At 33.2% G+C, this 13390-nt stretch overlaps 1 protein-coding gene across 1 annotated transcript; it reads right to left on the bottom strand.

Annotated features, from left to right (window-relative positions):
• Positions 1 to 1836: 1836 nt before the first annotated feature.
• On the bottom strand, positions 1837 to 12138 carry LOC148311571 (cardiolipin-specific deacylase, mitochondrial). The gene is made up of 10 exons (XM_088256376.1): positions 11944 to 12138; positions 9988 to 10072; positions 9437 to 9544; positions 6883 to 6957; positions 6437 to 6546; positions 4888 to 5026; positions 4355 to 4444; positions 3238 to 4183; positions 2721 to 2856; positions 1837 to 2118 (listed from the first exon to the last, which is right to left on the bottom strand). The coding sequence occupies exons 1-10, from the start codon at positions 12033 to 12035 to the stop codon at positions 2052 to 2054; spliced, it is 1848 nt and encodes a 615-aa protein (XP_088112502.1). The 5' UTR covers positions 12036 to 12138; the 3' UTR covers positions 1837 to 2051.
• Positions 12139 to 13390: the final 1252 nt, after the last annotated feature.

Consider the following 13390-nt stretch of genomic DNA (forward strand, 5'->3'; position numbering starts at 1 on the left):
TATAATGAAATTATAAGATAAACTGTTATTGTCATCTGATTAAAAATTGTGAAAACAGTTGTGATTGCCATGTGTGAAATAAAAACTCTTATGTTCCTACAAGAAAAATATTTACAAGTTATGTTATACATATATACATTTGAAATGATTCATTTGCAATGTCCAATGATAACTTTAGATTATACATGTGCATTTGAGCAGTGGTCATTTTTACTACATACTAATATCACAATGAAGAACACACATGTATGTATCATTTGTGTAGTTCAATAGTCAAACGGCAAAAGGATTTGTTTTTAGATTCCTTCTTTAAACGGTTTGAAAGAATGTTATCTTTACGCTGGTAAAGGAACACGCCTGTCTCTGCGAGACAGAGTTATGACTAATTAAAGTTCATAGATTTTCACAGCCGTTCTTATTCTGATTACTTTTTTTGCTCAAAATTTAAGTTCTTCAACCCATCAGCTTGATGATAGTCCCTGCATGGTAGCTATAACGTCGGCAAATAATAGTTTTGACATTCAGTGGTATTTAAAAAGAAAAAAAGGATAAAAAGTAAAAAAATAAATAAGTCAAAATGACTAACCACAAAGTAAATGCTTTAAATATTAATAATATTGAGAATATGAAAAAAAGGATGTTTAATTACTAGAAAACTGGGTTTATAATTTGTTGATAATGTGTCCACCTGACATTTCTAAAGACCGTGAAGCTAGGTACATATTAGCAGGATGGTAAAGAAGAGTGGATTTTGGGCTGTATCAAATTTTAATACTTGCCACCCTGAATATGGTTTCTACCACCAACTGAGTATCGAGTTTATTTGCATTTTTTTTATTGATTTTTATATATGAGTTAGTTTAATTCGTAAAGTGGCCAATTTCATCTAGGCTAGCTAAAGCTAAAGCAAACAGTAAATTAGTAAAGAAAAAGGAGCAAAAATGTAACAATTAAACCATCAGGTGGAATTTAGCAGTTCCGATAAACTCCACAGATGTCACAAGTTTTATTTTTTTAATGATTTTTTTAAACTCTAGAGTTATAAGCACAGATCCAACATTCTGTCCATACTCATGTGGGATTAATTTTGTTTGGATAAGGTTCCTATCATTCATTCAATAGGACCACAGAATACAGTGCGAGTCATTTGTAAAAATGGACAAATTATATCCTCAAACGATGAACAGAAATCAGTGAACGTTTTATACAAGCTGACACAAGTACAGCTATACAACCCCGAGTGCCTTATTGCTATTACATTGCTGCTATTCTCAAAATTATACACGTGAGCTTTAAATATATACAATTAAACAAAATATATATAAAATAGTCTCTCTCATTCTCAACGTCAAGCCATTAAGTCAAAAGAGCGAGACACCGATATATATTATTTATCTGTGTTTCGCTCTATCATCTCCTTGTGGTGAGTGTCAAAATTACCATAACCCAGTTTTATCATTTGAGCAAAAAATTCAATTAATTTTATCATTCTCTGTCTTAAGAATTTAAGGTTTGAGTCTTAAATACTCAGCAGGACGTTAATGATATATTTATAAAACTAGACAAAAAAATTGATAACCATAAATTAAATTTCATTAAAAAAATATTGATATTTATAGTATAAATATTGAAATTTGATTTTCAATAATCTATGTTTTTAAACATTATTTTGGGTGGAATTATTTCATAAAAATCATTAATAAGCAGAGAAATTGTCTAAGAAATATGTACAAAAATAGTGTGTTGCGATCCACTTATCAAGAGATTACCACATATAAAAAAGTCTAATGTTAAAATTGAAATGACACCACATTGAGTTAGTAAAATACCACATAAAAAATAACACAATTTTGCACTTCTTTATGGAATAGTATCTTTTCACTGGTTACAAAAATTGAAGAATATATCAAGATATAACCGTATTTTGCAAAAGTAAAAAAAATTGTCTAAAAATTAACCTATGGCTAGTAGACTCTGGGTCTCGGTTGGTATTGCTTCCCGACACCGCGTCGGTTAAACTTGAACTACGTGCGTACGTAGTGGGCAGAATGTCAAACAACATGTTTGCCGTCCACCCACTTCTTTTTTGATTTTTCAAAAGCTTCCACGACGCAAGACCTGCAAAGAATAAACAGAAATGACTTCTTCACGTAAGACACAGAAACTCATGGTCACACCTGTTGTCAAGAAAAGGCAATTCGGTAGGTTAGGCCATGTATTTTGCATGACTCTTAGGCATTGGCATTAAGTTCCCGCTGTTCAGAATACCCACTGCTGACAATTTGTCGGCAGTTCGCATTTGAACTTTGAGGCACGGACCTGACTTGGGAGAACCCAAAGAGAGCTGGCAGCTGATATAAGAGCATGGAGGCAGTTTGTGGACTCCATGTATTGAGCAAATATGGAGCCGTAAGTAATTTTTTCAAAAAAAGGGCCTAACGATTAATTTTGCATTCATATTATGAACCAGGCAATCGCCATGGATCTTCCTCGAGAACATCTAGAAGAAGACCAAAGAATTCATAGATGCTGCAGAAAGAAAACATGATTCGAAGCCATGGGTTAGGTGACGTTGCCCATGACAGAAGGACCTACAGCCTGAGCATGCGGAGTGCTGAACCCCAACAGCCAACAAATATGATAAGTTGAGATGGAGCCAGGAAGAGAAAGAAAGTTAATTTTGCAGTCAATAGCATTTATTAATAGTACGAGGTATTTACCTGAAGAGTTTTTGGTGCAGGACGTATGCGGAAACATGCCCCGCGTCTATGTAGCGCACCTCGGCTCCCGGCCACAGCTCCTCCAGGGCCCCGCTGTCCCCTCGAGGGACGTAAGCATCATTTTTGGCACACACAGCTGGAGAAAAAATACACCTTTATTTCATGAAAGAGACATTATTATAATTTCACAATAGTGAAATAATTGAACTTATAGTTAACCTCCTCTGTGTTATTTTATTAAGTTGTAGGTGAGTGCTCTATACAGCTCATAGCTTTACCGCACCTTGTTTATATTTATTGTGACTAACATACTTGGAAAGCTTGCGTCACATTCACAGGTCTGCTGTAGAAACTCTTGGATTGCATTCGGACCCATCAATTTAAAAAATGTTTAAAAAAATCTTACATCAGTATTTAATTAATCATGGAAAGCTTTTCGCGATCAAAGACAAAACTATTAAGGGTAAATCAAAGATAGACAAAGATAGATACCATAGTGATAAATGGTCACACTCACCAATAATAAGCGAAGTGTCAAACGGGACCGAAAAATTGCCGAGATGTGTACACTCGTCCATAACTCCCCTCATGAACTGCAGAGCCTCGCGGTTTCTCCAATTCTCCTTGGAATCCTCTTTGGTCTTGGACAGAAATGGAAACCCGGCCAGGATATTCTTCCCCGCACCTTTTGCGCCCTTCTCTCTAGCCAAACTGACCTCGGCATCGCTATCTTTTAAAATATTGTGAATAATCTTAGACTCCACGGAAATCGTTTTTGTACTATCGGGAGATTCATTATGCTTTACAACTAATTTATCATTTGAGCTATCAGATTCTACAACTTTTGTAAATTCGATTTTACTAACATTATTTACAATTTTATCACTATTGTTGCTAGTGCATTGTTGTTTTAAATGACTATTATCTCCGTTTGTTTTTATATTATTTGAACACGTGGAATGGTTTTTTATGCTTGTATTTTGTATTTCACTGCCGACGGATTGCAGTGCCAATTTGTTAAGTTCGTTGATTTCGCTTTGTTCTAGGTCAAATTTTTCATCAGACGTGATCTTAACATATAAGTTATCGCTAATCTTCTGTTTCTTTTTCAGGTTTTGTAACGAAGCGACAATGTTGACGCTCTCACCAGTATCTCCAGGTAATTCGGAGTATTTCTGCGTCGCTTCGGACGCTAGTCCTCGGCAGGTGGATAAGGGGTTTGGATTTGTGATGTCGAATTTGTTTTGGCTATTGGCTGGTGTGTTCAAAATTGCGGGGAGGTTGAAGGTGTGGATGTTCTGCGTGCTCTCGTTGTGTTTGGAGAATCTCTGGGCAAACTTTCTTCCGGCGAGGAAAGCCTCGTCAACTATGGTCACCATTTTGGCGAGCTTGTCACGATACTGGCCGTCAGCAAAGAACTGGCTCTCCAGCAACTCCCAGTTTATAGAATGTGACATGACACCCTGAAGAGATGAGAAGAAGTTAGTAAATGTTGAATAGTGAATATTACACAGTATATAAGATCATCACTAAAACCAGCTAAAACTCTTATATGTCCATATCAATAAAATCTTGGTAACAAATTTTAACACATTAAAAATGTTTAAATATGTGTGAAATTAATTCTTTGTTACCTGTGTAAATACAGCCGACGCTGTTGACCAGGAGAGGCAGGGGACAAGTACAAGCGGGCGAGGCCAGTTGGTGGCTGCGAGAGATGCCATCTATAAAACAAAATGGAAAAAATTGATCATTTGAAGCAGTGAAGAGCAAGCTCTTTTGCAAGCAGCACAACTGAGATCTGAACTACACCAGTCCAAGGCGTATTAAATTAATTAAATTGATTAATTATTGTATTAAATTAATGTTAAAGGGAAAAATCATTATTTATATTATATTATATTTATATTATTATAATATTATTTTTATATTATCGGCCTCCCTTGGGCATCAAACCTGGGACATCCAACACAGTAGCCAAATAAGCTAATACTACACTACAAACAGGACCAAGAGGACAAGAAATGTTACGTTACAACGAAATGTGCAGGTCAGACCCCAGCTTAAGGCTCGCAGATAATATACTTTGAAAAACCTTTTCTTAAAACATTAATCACTCAGCAATGATCGAACATTACAAGGAAAATCATCTAACTGAAGATCTTACATGTCCTCCCATAGAGAGCCCCGTGACTCCGAGAGGCCCCAGCCCGTTCCTCTCGCACCAGTGCAGGAGCACCATGGTCTCCAGGATCAGGCAGCCCCCCATTACAAAGATGTCCGACACATTGTGTAACGACGAGCGCCTACAACAAGATTTGAGAAAAGTTATAAAGAAGACATTTCAAAAGCTTGTCGTGAGTCACTGGGGTAACTTTATTATACACCTTGTTATGTTGACCACTCCACCTACTTTCAAACATACATTTTGCATAAATTCTTGTAAGTATAATATAAGTCTGAGAATTTTTACCTAATAAAGCAGCTTTGTTATGAAATAAATTTGGGAGAATTCTCCTCTATAGTCTTCTTCAAATCCTCATCTATCCATCTGCATTCATATGATGCAGCGCATAGGGCACTGCATCATATAAACGCAGTGTTATCTTTCACAGTTCTATATCGGAGTGTTATATCTCATTAATACATATATGAAAGAAAATCACTTTTCCGCTTCAGGTACCAGTCCAGGTTAATATTGAATAAATCACTTATATTTATTTGACCCCCCCCCTTGGGAATCGAACCCGGGACCTCCAGTACGGTAGCCGAGCTTGCTGACCATTACACTACCTAGCGGGACTCGATAGTACAAAGGGGAAAACAATTCATTTCGCAAAGTTCTCAACAGATGGCCGTTCCAACCGACATACAAAAGTGGTTGTTGAAATACACCGTGTACAATTACCAAAATTGCAGGCAATATAATGGGCAGAATGGTAAACATTGTGCAAGTATAAAAAGTGATTATTTAAGCTAGCCAATGACAAGTTGTAAGTCATATAAAATGCCCAGGTTCCATTTTCCATTCGTATTTAAGTATATTTCGTCTCTGTGTGGATATTTATAATAACTAACTTACTAACCATCACGCCGCTTCACCGAAGGGGTAGGCAGAGAGAATAGAATGCCTCACCACTCTGTATTTGCAAACATTCTTCGCCTCTTCCAAGTTTCTGCATCTCCTCATACATACCAGCCGATTATTACGACTCCTAACCTGACCGCTTTCAAGTATTTGGCATACCTGATCGTGCCAAAGTTTTTCTCGGTCTTCCTCTGCTCCTTTCCAATTACATTCTCCTCATAAATTTGTTTTACTGTTCTTTCCTCACTCATTCGCTCTACATGTCCAAACCATCTCAACACACCTTTCTTAATTTTATCGATGCATACATACACACCCGCCGATTATTACGACTCCTAACCTGACCACTTTCAAGTATTTGGCATACCTGATCATGCCATGTTTTTCTATTTATAATATATTTTATAATGTGGCCCACAGAGCAAAAAAAAATATCTAATGTTCATGAACAATAATGTTAAAGCGTTAAATGTACATTATAAAACAAAATGATTAAATTTAGATATCATATTATGAGATACAAAATTTATATTAAATAAGAATCCCTTAATGTATATATTGTACAGTTTTATCTGATGGAAGACCAGAAATGAAGTTATTACAAAATGGTTAGAGTAATTTAACTTACACTTGGTCTACGGGTTTTCTAAGTCCATAAAAAGGGTTCTCCAAGATGATAGCTCCTATCCCTTCCTTCATGAGAGGCCTAGCCATCAGGGTTCTCCGTCTCCAGAAATACTGACAATTATTAAAATAAAACTGATCAGCCTTTCTTCTTAATTAAAGATTGTTGGAAATAATTTAAAGTTTCACTCAATTTATTGTGATCGATTACACAATAATAAAAATGGGAAAAGCAAATCTCGAGAAAAAGAGAGCAAATTTATGACAGTTGGACCTTTTATAATCTTGCTATGAATATAGTCAGCGTTGTACTGCAAAAAGCATTGCCAGTAACCAGAGACAAGTAATGTTTAAGTACTTAGGGAAAGTAAAAATTACCCTACAAAAACCTTAAAAATAAATTATGATAATCTAAAAATGAGAAAAATTTATATAAAATATTAAACTTACATGATCACCCGTGCCAGCTAAGTGTACACACATCGGCTTACAGTTAGAATCAGGCCATTTGGAAGGCATAATCACCTGAAATATAACAAATGAATGGTTAATGCAATTAAAAAATATACATTTTTAATTAATGTTTTACTTTACTAGTACTTTATTGAAATAGTGGTATTTACTAAGTCAAACATGATTAAAAATGAATAGATTTTACCACAAAGTGACTGCCGAATCAATTTAAGAAGTTAAAAATATACAGTAGTATATCGGTATAGGTAGAGGTTTTGTTTAAAAGAAACAAATATTGAGACTACTATCGGTAAATGCTTTGAGATCATACAATTTCTTACAAGTTTTATATCAGGTACAGGTATAACCACCTTTTTGCATGCATAGGTATTACCATCTGAAAGTATCAAAAATGAAACCCTTACTCGCACCCCAATGGTGCATAGGGCACTGCATCATATAAACGCAGTGTTATTTTGATCGTTAACACATGAAGGAAAGGTGATCAGCCCTCCGCTTCAGGTACCAGTCCAGGGTAATATTTAAAAAAATATTTGAGTGAAAAAATCACCTATATTTATTTATTTCCCCCCCCTGGGAATCGAACCTGGGACCTCCAGAACGGTAGCCGAGCGTGCTGAACATTACACTACAGAGGCGGACAGAAAAAAGTATGCTTAAATATTATTTATTTATTTTCCCTCATGGCAGGAAGCAAATCTGCAATGCCAGTTACTATTAAAAAAATTCACAGTGTCTGTTAAAGATAACTAACAATCGATCTTAAAAACCACACTATCGGACAAAATTAAAATGATATTGTGAAAATAATGTTCATATTATCGTCTGCGATGTAACATATTGGTTGCCAATTGACGCAATAGTAATATGTTTGTTTTACTAAGTGCTAATGCTAATTAGATAATGTATCACATCTTACGATGTACATTTACTGCCAATTATAGTCCACCCCTTATATAACACAAATACATTCAGTAAACATGCATTGTACATTGTATTACAATTAAACAATATTAATGTATTACAAGTAAAAAATATTAATCAGCATTTATTTTATATAAATCCTATAATATCCTCTAAAGATGGCTGCTTTCTTAAATATTTGTTATGTTCAAAGCTTCCATAGATATCTAACAGTGGCGTGCACAGAGTTTTTTTTTATCAGGATAGGCAGTAGGGTTGGGTAAGGATAAGGCATAGTAGGCACTGGTCGTGTTTCTATATGGAATCCACGGTAGGCACTTCTTTTCTGCCTATATAGAATACATGCCTCTGATATCTAGAAACTTTTGTCAATAAAAATTTTTTTATATATATATCACATTCTATATATATATCACATTTAACTTAACTGATATTGAACACAATCAAAGGTTTTGAAATACATAAAACCAGGAAAACTACTATATAAAATAAATACATTTTTAGTTGACAAAAATTTGATATTATTTAAATAATTGCATTGCTTGTGTGGCAGCCATTATTTAGCAAATAAAGTTATCATAGCTCCCCAAAATTAATTTACCATAAATGCAGATAAGGGCCAGAAAAAGAAGATATATGAATGGCCAATATCAAAGAAGGTTTTATTTATCACCATGAGTAAGTAAATTTTATTTGTATAAACAAAATACTGTTACTACAACCACACCAAAAAAAAAAAGATCATGTTATTAACGTAAAATCAATATAAATATACAGTGGTGGCCAAATGTATTAAGCACCCCTACAGAATTGGTTTATGTCTTTAAATATGAATTCTTGCAATTTTTTCGGATTGTATCGTATTTTGAGGGATTTTACCTGCTATCCCGACCTACGACAGTTAGGGGCGTGGTTTATTTAAAAACACTCTTTTTACTAATTTCAAGAGTCAGTTTTATATGTGAAGCATTGCTCCCTTGCATTGCTCTCCAGTTATTTTAATCAGTGAAAAGTGCATTTTTTTGTACTTTTCATTTAAACCTTCATTATTTTATATTAAAATGCCAAAAAACGTGATTTGAATGAAACTGAGTGGTCTCAAATAATTTTTTTGATATTTTTTAAATCTGTTTCTTATGAAAACTGTCCAAAACTCTCAGAAATAGGATCACTTCAAGTCACAAAGACCGAATTTTAGTTAACGAATTATTAAAAAATTGTCTTTAAAAAGGTATAAGTATACTTTAAGTTTAAAGCTATCGGCTGAACTAGAAAGTAAATGCAACATAACAATTTTGACTGCCTGTCGAAATAAAAACAAATACATAAATATATTTGACCCGGGCAAATCAATACGGCAAAGTTGGAATACGATTTGCCCGAGCAGCACTCGGACTCATCAATGCAATATAAACTTCTTGCCCGAGTCGCGCTCGGGCTAAACTGGGGACTGGTTAAGTGATCAAATTCAAAATCCAATTTGAGGAACAACTTCTTTAAGGAAGTCATTATTTGATTTGGTTTAGTAATTTGATCGCCCGTGTCTAGTTTACGCAGTATAAACTGGATATTAAAGTTTATAGAAAGTACGTTTGTGTAAACAAACCTGAAAATGGGCCTTAAGTGCACACTCAGGTACTACTCCTGGTAGAAATGTCTCCATAGGGGTAAGAAAGTGTCCCTCCAACAAATGGACATCAGATCTTTTCTCTTCCTAAAAAAATATCATCAAATAAAAAGGCCATTAATGAAAATTTTAAATCAATCAATAAAATACATTTTCTTTGTCAAGAATTCAAATTGAATTAAATTGCATCTCTTCAATAATGGACACATGCAAAATTCTCACATTATTGTCCAAGATATAAACTTATTATAATTAATGTGGAGGTGAAAAAAAAAAAACAAAAATATTATTAGACTTCTTTGATTTTGTGTTGTGAGCTGAAAAAGGTCAACATGGCATTTTTTCATGAGTGACATTGCCTAAATAAAGACAATAATACAATAGAAGTGATCAACAGTTAATAGTTAGACTGACTTAAGCGACATTTTGGGTAAACCTAAAATATATTTACAATAAATTTCAATCATAGTGGCAACACTATTAAAATGTCAAATACATAGTACTAAAATCTGTATTTTTTTTACATTTACCTTGGTAATGGTAATAGGGTAGTCTTGGGAAATTAATTTGTAGCAGTTTTCACGATTTGAAACGGTTTTTCTGAACTCAAACAATCTGTAAATAAAAGGTACTATTTATTTTTTAGTTTCTTTATGTGATATAAAGAGTTGGGATCCATTAGGAACTTAATAACTTAAATTCGAAATCGGATTTTTTCAAGCTAAATTATAAATTATTTACTAATGCGACAATTGTTTTGCCTTTGGAGGGCATTTTCACACTAGTTTTAATATACCCTCCAAAGGCAAACAATACAGCATTATGTATTACTCGCGAGGAATATTATATTTAAAATACTGAAAATAATAAAGGATTATTTTTTCCTATTATAAAATTTAAAAAAAAAATCTATAATATCATTTGGAATATTCACCAAAAAGCAACATGTTGGTGACATATTGCTTTATTATGCATGGTATTGTTAAGATTTGTGCCAAGGCAGTAAAAAAGAGTGGAAAAAAATCCCACTCATAGTTCCCAGTACAAAATACTTAAAACAGGGTCCGCAGAAACAGTACAATGCAGGAAACATAGTTTGCAAGTCACAACATAAGTGAGTCTTGGGGCCACAAATGTACTGAAATCACACTTGTTATAATTTGTTTGTATTAAGAGTAAATTAGCCAGTTGTCATAAAACAGTACCTGTTTGTCACAAAAATGTACTCAAGAGATTTGTCTATGATTTTAGCTAAAGTGAACAAGTTTATAGGGTGTATTGCACAAAATTAACATGTGCTCAAAACAATAAAATCACAAATGTATTTTTTTATATATTTAATATGGATTACTTGGTTTTGCCTTTCCACTGTCTAAATTGCTGATAATTATTATTTGATATATGGTGTGGCATGAGATTAGTTCCAAATTCCCTATCAAAAGATATCTTACGATGAAGCTAGGATTAAATTAATTTGAAGTGATTTTAATTCTTATCATCTGCTGATTTTTAATTGATTATTTATTATTACTCAATTATTATTTTCAATCTAATTTGTGACCATGGAACTTATCTTTTTTTGCATATTACAATTAAAAAAACAAAAACAAAAAAACACTTAAATAATACCCTTTTTTTAGTGTATTAATGTAAAGACTACTAGTTGTGTTTACATTAATTAACTCAAAACGTGGTTTTATATCAGAATTTTGTTTTTATATTTAGATTGTTAATTTCATTTCAATTCACGTTAATTCCAGCAATTTATTTTTATATTTAGACAGTTAATGCCAAATCAATAAATATTAAAATTTTTAGAAATATAAATATTAGTAGTTTTTAGGTAAATCTTATTCACATAGGATAAATCACGCCAATAAAATATCACAAGATGTATAAAAAAATATTGAGGTTTAAAATTGTTGCAATAGTAATTTCTCGGATCATTTCTTGTGGGTATAAACTTTTGACATACACAAATAATGAATTAAACTCAGATAAATAAACGAAAACAACGTGGTTTATCAAAATAATAACCTAAATTTAGATGTTACTATAAGAGTCTAGGTCAATATTTCGGGCATCATTTGAACCCATACAATTGAATACTGAAAGATTGCCAAAACTTTTCAAATCATGACGACATCACACTCCCCTTTTTTATGTACTAAAACAATTTTAGATCCAGAAATGCTGACGCCATTTAAAAATTCTAATACTTCTTGAGTTTATTATGATCGGATATTTGTGCTGATAACAAATTCGAAGCCGGTGAATTGCGCCAGTGAATTATTAGTATTTTCAATCAATATAGCTAATTCCTTTTATCGTGACTGTAGTTTAAAACTTGAGAGGAAATGTCGAGTCATATAACATATTATGCGTTTCTAATAATAAAGATTATATAAATACGTGCATTTTGTCACGGAATGTTTTCTTTCTGTATGACACTAGGTGGTATTGACAGGTTAGTAAATTTCTTTTACCTGCGCAAATTGTCAGGCTTTCCCCATCCCTTCGTGAAAAACTTTGTGATTAAAATACTGCGATAGACGGCGTCTAATTTGCTTGCACTCATTTTTAATGACTGAAGATGAACCACCCGAAGCTAAAATATATAGCAATCAAATCGTCATGCAGCAATTCGTAAACATTGAAAAATTCGCCTGGAAATCATAGACAACAATAACACCGTCAGCTGATTGGGGCTGCCATGTATTGAATAGAAAAATCGTCAAAAATATATTCATATATATTTTTAAAAAAAAATACAGTTTCCCGATTAGCCGTATAACATTTGGCGTGGTAATATTTTTTATTTCATTTTTTCAGTGCTGGGATCCCTTGTTATAACAAAAACTTGCAACAATAATATAATTTCCAACTTACAATATTTTCCGAACGATAAGACGTATCGGAGCACAAGACGCACCCCGAAAATTATCTTTCAATTTAAAACAATGTTTTAGATACACTTCGTTCCATAAGATGCAGCTCAATTTACCATTGAATTTTTAGATAAAAAAAGTGCGTCTCACGATCCGACAAATCCTGTACTTACTTTGGTATGGTTTAGTAGAGAAATCATTATTCTATTACATATATGTATATCGCGTATGCAAATTGCGCCATTCTCGGGCCAAGCATAATGCAATCAAAGCTTAATACATATATGAAAGAGAGAAGTTGCAATTTCAAACCAACAGAAATTCCAGTCCGATCCGTTCGCTAGTAAGGCTCCTCCGCTGGATGTTTCATGTACTACCCTTTGAATGTATATACTCGTCAATGCTTATTTTTAAACAAAGTTTGAAAATTTTATCCCAAAGCGAAACAGCTGGGACCAAAAAGAATTTCAATACAAAAGATTTACAGGTTACCTAATTCACTTGAATGTTTTTCTCAATCTTATGGCAAAATAAAAATCTTTGTCATGGCAATACTGCTTTTGGCGTTACTTTAACTTTTTTGATAACGATAACAAAACGCAATACGGATAACGTAAACAACAAAACAACCAAAAATAATATTCTGAATAAATAATACAATTATATATTTATAAATATGTTAAAGATTGGCATATTTCCAAAGAAATGTGGGTTATTCATTTTACACATCGTAATAAAATAATTAACTATATCAGCGCCTTCTAGATTTACTTTATATAAAAAGGTGTTGACAAATGTTATTTCAGGTATATTTATTACAAATACTAGCCACAGGTTTCGTCGACAGTTTTAAATACATTTTTTATATTGGAATAATAATATTATTGGATAACTTATTTAGCGCCATTTTCCTAAAATACTACCCCCAAGGGCATGTTGTGATTAAATTGGGAAGGGGGGAAATATAGAAATAATTTGGTAAACAAATATGTTCTTAGTTTATTTTTTATAAAGGTCATCTCACTCTCACAGTTTCTGACTGTTG

The sequence above is a fragment of the Brachycentrus maculatus genome, unplaced genomic scaffold (assembly GCF_059751285.1).
Source record: "Brachycentrus maculatus isolate JH-2025_06_01 unplaced genomic scaffold, ASM5975128v1 h1tg000061l, whole genome shotgun sequence".
Lineage (NCBI taxonomy): Eukaryota > Metazoa > Arthropoda > Insecta > Trichoptera > Brachycentridae > Brachycentrus > Brachycentrus maculatus.

Coding starts and splice junctions, on each gene's coding strand:
- LOC148311571 (XM_088256376.1), bottom strand. CDS start 12,035: ATGAGTGCAAGCAAATTAGACGCCGTCTATCGCAGTATTTTAATCACA. Junction 2,857..3,237: donor TGACACTTCGCTTATTATTG/GTGAGTGTGACC, acceptor TTTTTTCTCCAG/CTGTGTGTGCCAAAAATGAT. Junction 2,119..2,720: donor CTGCACCAAAAACTCTTCAG/GTAAATACCTCG, acceptor TATTCTTTGCAG/GTCTTGCGTCGTGGAAGCTT.